This window comes from Limulus polyphemus, unplaced genomic scaffold, assembly GCF_000517525.1.
Source record: "Limulus polyphemus unplaced genomic scaffold, Limulus_polyphemus-2.1.2 Scaffold2053, whole genome shotgun sequence".
Lineage (NCBI taxonomy): Eukaryota > Metazoa > Arthropoda > Merostomata > Xiphosura > Limulidae > Limulus > Limulus polyphemus.
This window is the reverse complement of record NW_013667663.1, coordinates 66,548-72,547: the sequence shown is the minus strand read 5'-3', so window position 1 is coordinate 72,547 and position 6,000 is coordinate 66,548. Positions and strand designations below refer to the sequence as shown.

Here is a 6,000-nt window from a genome sequence, read left to right as displayed (position 1 = left end):
TACTAAGTAGTTAAGTAAAATAAAGTAGAGATAAGAAGTAAAATAAATTATATATAACAACGTACTGTAACAGTATATATATATATATATACACACACACACACACACACACACACACACACACACACACACACACACACACACACACAAATAAAACTTTATACACTTTTATCTTAAATTATTAAACAAAAGTAATACCTTTCAAAATGGGTTTAAAAAATGGCATACAATTTTTATTAAAACAGTAGTTCACCAAGTTACAAATCAATTTGAGACAAGTTAAATCAATTTATATTTTAATAGGCATTTTTATTTTCCCTGAGCTATGTAAGTTATTATTGGCTTTGGATGTTATTTAGTTTAGATCTCTGTCTATACTATAGCACCTATGAATGTTTCTGATCAATGTCCAGATGCTTTGCACATATATGCAAGTATTTCAAAGTACAAGGTTGGTATTTCTTATAATCAGTGAACAATTTATTTGACTGCTACTCATGTATTGACTAACAACTTGCAAATAAGTGAATCACCAGCATAATTTATTGTAGGGAATGTGACAAAGCAATATATTTGGACTGATATACAGTTCAGGTCAACCTCTTTTGACTGCTTTCAGATTCAAGCCAGAAGGTATTGGAGTTATGGATATTGCAGATTCAGGGGTTTCTCTTATGTTTAAAAATTGAGTGTTGCCTATGCATAATGTTCTGAAAAGTGGATATGACAGCATATTATATTATTTTTAAATCACATATTTATGTAATTTAAAAAGATAAATTTTCTAACTTTTATTTCCTAAGAGCAACCAATGAATCTGCAGAAAAAGGCATGTTAGGTATATTTGCTCCTTTATATATTTAGACCTATTGCATGCTATGGCAGTGTAAGGTATGTTTAAACTAATTTCATTGTACCTTTTGACAGTATCCCAATGACAAAGAGAAGAACGTGCTTGCTGTAGAAACAGTAGAAAAAACGCAAAGTGAGTTTTTTATCAGTAAAATAATCTAATATAGGCTAGTATTTCTTACATGTTGTATTACATATACGATTCACCAAATATATTCTCACTAGCTGGAGTAGCCATCCATTCAATGGGTGAAATAAAAATGCATTTGTAACAAAGGATAGGAAATTGTGCTCCTGTTTTTTAAACATAATAAACGTTAAAAGTGCAATAAAAATACATAAAGCTACCAATACTGAAAAGAAAGACATACTGTTTTCAAGAATTATAGCAACAGAAGTTACATAGTCATTTTATTGCTGAGGGATATACAACATTGATAGTTTTCCAAAATTAGACATGAAATTAGAGGGGGGAGGTTAACCACCCCACCCTACCCATGACCTTCCTCATGTCATCCTGTATCACTTTGTCAAATGTGGTGCTGATTGATCTAGAAATGTAGAAACATATAACGAACAGATATACACACGCACATATTGAAGATTATTTATATAGATTTATTGTAACCTAAACCTTTATAACAAGTTTATTCAATGTAAATGGACTTACTTCTTGTTGAGGGTGAACACATTCTGTCAACAAAAACATGGCTCAAAATCTCTGAATAATCTTTATGCATTGCATAATTTCTGTCACCAATAAATCTCCACTCTCCTACTTTCCACATGACTTAGTGTACAAATGCCAGGGTATCTTACTTGCTATCTCACCGTAAATTTTATTTTTTGTTGACAGTCTTGTAGTTAAATTTGCTATGATATTCCTTTTGATTCAGCTATTTCCACCACTATTGGAATTTTTATAACTTAGTTGTGTTTTTTTTCTGAAGAAGTATGATCTTTTGTTCAGGCCTATTCACCCTTAAAGTCTGCAGTACTGGAGTTTTCTGTTACAGTGCTTTCAACCAGGTCTGATCTAATCTTTTTCTGTATACCTATCCTCCTCTTCATCTTCTTTTTTGTGTCCTCACTTTGTTTCATGACACTCCTTGTAAGGTCTTGTTGGAGGTGCTTCTTTGGCTGATACAAACTTGATTTCCTCTACTTTTTGAATTGGCATCCAGATGCCCTCTTTCTCTGCTTCAACCATGTCTCTCTTTCACCCAGGGATGTTTTCCCCTTTATCCTTGCATGTGGGATTTGTCCAGTCTATTGGCCATAGGGCTTGACTCTGATTGTGTAGCCTTTTTATTCTCCCAATTCTGTCACTCTTCAACTCTTGTCTGTCTATCACCAGAAGTGGTACATTTTTCAATGTTGGTCAATAAACCTCTCCCTTCCTCTGGGCCATCCTACTGTGACCCATCTATAGGCATTTTTTACATTTTATTGACTATCAATTGTCAGTTTACACTATTGCTAGTTACCATGCAGCTTTATTACCACCATTTTATCTTTCTCATTAATGTCAGGTTTTTCTTTTCCTGTCCTGTTTGTTTTATTCTAATCCTTTTTTCCTCACTGATCCCTTGTTCTACTCCCATGTCTGACTGGGATTTTGACATGGTTTTATATGCTATTTCTGTGCTCCATTTGAGCCATTGGCTTCATGTTCATTATACCTTCTTTCTCTTTCTTACCTGCAGTTGCAGTCACTTAGATATGTAAGCCATCAATTCTTCTTAGACTTTCTTTTGCCACACTTACTTACTCCTCTATCCAGGCCAGGCCCTTGTTCCTAAGACTTCAACTGCTTGGAAAAGTGATTATTCTTTCACATTTAGTCACACTGTTACTTCTCATTTTCACCAACCCTTGAATGAGATCTTTTAGGCTTGCTTATGAATGAATTTGTACATGTTCATTTCCAATTATCTTAATTATCTGGCTGTTTCATCTCCTGTGGGATTTCAACTCCCTCCGGTCACCGTTCTTTGATAAATCTACATACTCCCTTTTATGGGATCCTGCCAGGTGGCTGATGTCACCTCCCAGGGTATCTGCATCAGGCCAGGGATAATGGAAAGTGATTAGTTCATCTGCTCTGCTCTACCAGTGCCCACTGTTGAGGTGGAATGTTTTGTAAGACCACTAGAGGTATCCTTGTGGTATTAAAATTACTCTGTTGCCCGATACATACCATACCATTCCATGGACTATAATGGAAAAAACCAGCACCATGGAAATTATTCACCACTTCTTTGGCTCGCACTTACCAGCTTTTAAAAATAAGGTCTCATGGTCACTCATTGCATTGTCCCCAGTAAAAGAATTTTCTGGCTGACATCTGATGGGAATCTGGACACTTCTCTGAGTCTCCCTAAACATGTAAATTCTCCCCCTTCTTCAAGTGGAGTATGGGAGACCCTTGCCACTTGCTAGTTTCTTGCCACTGGAGTGGTGGGCCTTGAATAATTCCTTATTGATTGTTTACAATGCAATACAAGGAAGTAGGGTGGTGGTGGCACTGTCTGTGGAGTGCAGGTTACCCTTGAAACAGCTTGTGTGTCATTTTCCTTTATTGAGAATCTGGCTGTCTGATTAATTCAAGGTGAGACACATGATCATCATGTCCTAATTATAGTACACTTCTTGGCTCACTGACCACTTGTGCGTGGGTGCTTGGTTGGTCATGATAAAATTCCACCCACTTGGGGCTCTTTTGCATTTCCTTCTAGATAAAGAGTATACCTGGTCAAGACATGATATAGTCTCCCACAGGTGTACCCATGCCATCAGGCATCACAGTTCATGGTCTTTCTCTTTGGGTGTTTTCTGAAGGCAGCTCATCTGGGTTTAATGTTTGTACTGGCCTATCCATCATTTCAGTGTGTGATTCTAGTTATTCTGTATGAAGAAGTGAGGTATCATCTCAGAAGTTAACATTTTCCTTATCTGAAAATGTATTCCTCTCTAAACACCTTCCCACCCGTCCTCCCTACTTTCAGTGCACTTTCTTCTTGTCTCATCTAAGAATGTTACTGTGCAACAGGTTACGTCTCCCTCCTATTGGTGGAGGGCTATGATTACATGATAATGTCATCATGCATGAGCACAGTTCATGTTAGGTGGGAATTAGCTCAAGGCTAGTAGCATGCAAATCTCATAGGCAGATGTGCAAGGGATCAAGCTATTCTATGTGCAAAGATGAGTTTATATCAGAAATACATTTTCATGTAAAGGAAATGTTAACTTCTGTACTTGTATCTTTATAAAGCCTTCCTACCAGATGGCCACTGCTGTTTTTACTTCTTTTATATTACCTACTCTGACTGATCCTAATTCTTCTTGTGAAGAATGTTTTCTATGTCTGGTCAAGGATGTTTCTTTATATATTACAAGAATGGAATTTTTTTGGAAAATGATATTGGTTGTTTATACCTATGTCAATTCTTGTTCCATATTAATGAATTGGCTTGTGCAGTGAATCTGTCTTGTCTATCATGATGTAATTGTCCACATTAAGCATGTATTTTAGGTTACATCACATTACATTTACCATTGGGCTATGTCTTTGGCCTCCTGGTCTTTTCACCCTTTAGGAGAAATATAAGAGGCTGGCAGGAGGATGGATCTGCTTACTTTGTTTTTGCTAATTTACCTTCATCACATCATTGTATCTTCAATTTTAGGATTCCATTTCCCACCTGTGGTTTTCTCTAGCTTTGATGGAATCTGTATATTGTAGGATTTTGTATATCCTGCCACAAAACACTTATTTCTAACCATTTTCAGTGTGTATTCAGTCAGGAAATGCCACATTTACCTCTCTATTTGTCCTTGGAAATATTCCACCCTCTATGCTGGAGCTTCATGAGAGGATGTGTTGACCTTTGAAAGTGGACAGAAGTTGCCTCTGGTGGCTAATGATGCCTCAGCAGTTACTTTTCACACGTCTCCATGCACATCCTTGCATAATGTTATATTGGAAACAAAACAACCATTATCACTAAATGTCTTAACCTCAACTAGGTTGAGGGTTGTCTATGGTTTTTATTCTTATTAATTTACATTTTCACGTTCCCACTGCATTAGTCCCATGTTATTGAGCCCATCCTTGGAGACTGCTTGGGTCTTTCTTCAGTTATTCTTGAGTGCCCACTAATTTGGTTATTTGTATGTCATTGGCCATTTTTGATATTGATGAAGAGAAGCTACTGTCTGTGAAGTATGACTTTTCAATATCAATATATGCAGTTGGGCTTCTCTCTCAAGAACCTTTCACTCCTGAATCAGGACATAATATAGTCCTCTTACCTGTTTATACCACTACCTATGTTCTGTTTTTGGCTCCATAGATTTGTTACACTCTGAATGCTCACAAAACCCACCTCTTTTTCTAAATTAAAGGACATCATGAGCAAAGAGGTACCCTATAGAGAAAGATGCTTTCTTTCTAAGTGTCCTATAGGTCCAATTTTTTATAAGGCTGATCCACTCCATTCATTCTTCATCAAATCCAGTTCTGTAAGTTATTTTTTGGTTCTGGAATTTACTCCAACTCTGTTTGGCTGCATATTTCATGTAATCTAAATTATCTTCCTGCCTTTTATATTTTTTTTGTCATTTTCATGAGCTCCCACCTTCTTCACACTGTGGATATTCTGGCTTTCAGTATTTCAGAGATAAAAGTACATGATTTGAAATTTACACTTTTAGAATTTACTTACCTCTGAAATACCTTCCCTCCAGCTTCCACACAGCTGTATTTTCATCATGACTATAACTTTCAGTAAAATCTCAATTATGGCAGAAAGGCATAGCTTATGCTGCTTGTGCAATAAGTCACATGAGAGAGTGGAAAATTATGGGTAAGTAATAGATTGATCTGCAACGTGTCAAGGACGTTTAGAACATTTTGAGCCACATATTTTGTTGACTGCATGAGTTCAAACTGGACAAGGAAAAGCTTTCAGTATTTCAGGAGTAAGTATCTGTCTGAAATACATTTTGAAGTCAGTTGATATCTTTAATACAAAATTTTTATAATCAAATAATGTGAAATTGTAACCTAGGAGTTTGTTAGTTAAGGCTCCAGATTTTTTAAATTACTAGTTTGTAGCATACCAAAGCAAACTGTGTTATCTA

General features: G+C 36.2%; 1 protein-coding gene across 1 annotated transcript in view; it reads left to right on the top strand.

Annotated features, from left to right (window-relative positions):
• Nucleotides 1-6,000, top strand: part of LOC106465794 (PRELI domain-containing protein 2-like) — a 35,761-nt gene that overhangs the window by 18,271 nt on the left and 11,490 nt on the right. Inside the window, exon 3 of the mRNA XM_022393732.1 lies at nucleotides 928-985. Coding sequence (XP_022249440.1) covers nucleotides 928-985 — 58 coding nt within the window. The remainder of the gene's footprint in view (nucleotides 1-927; nucleotides 986-6,000) is intronic.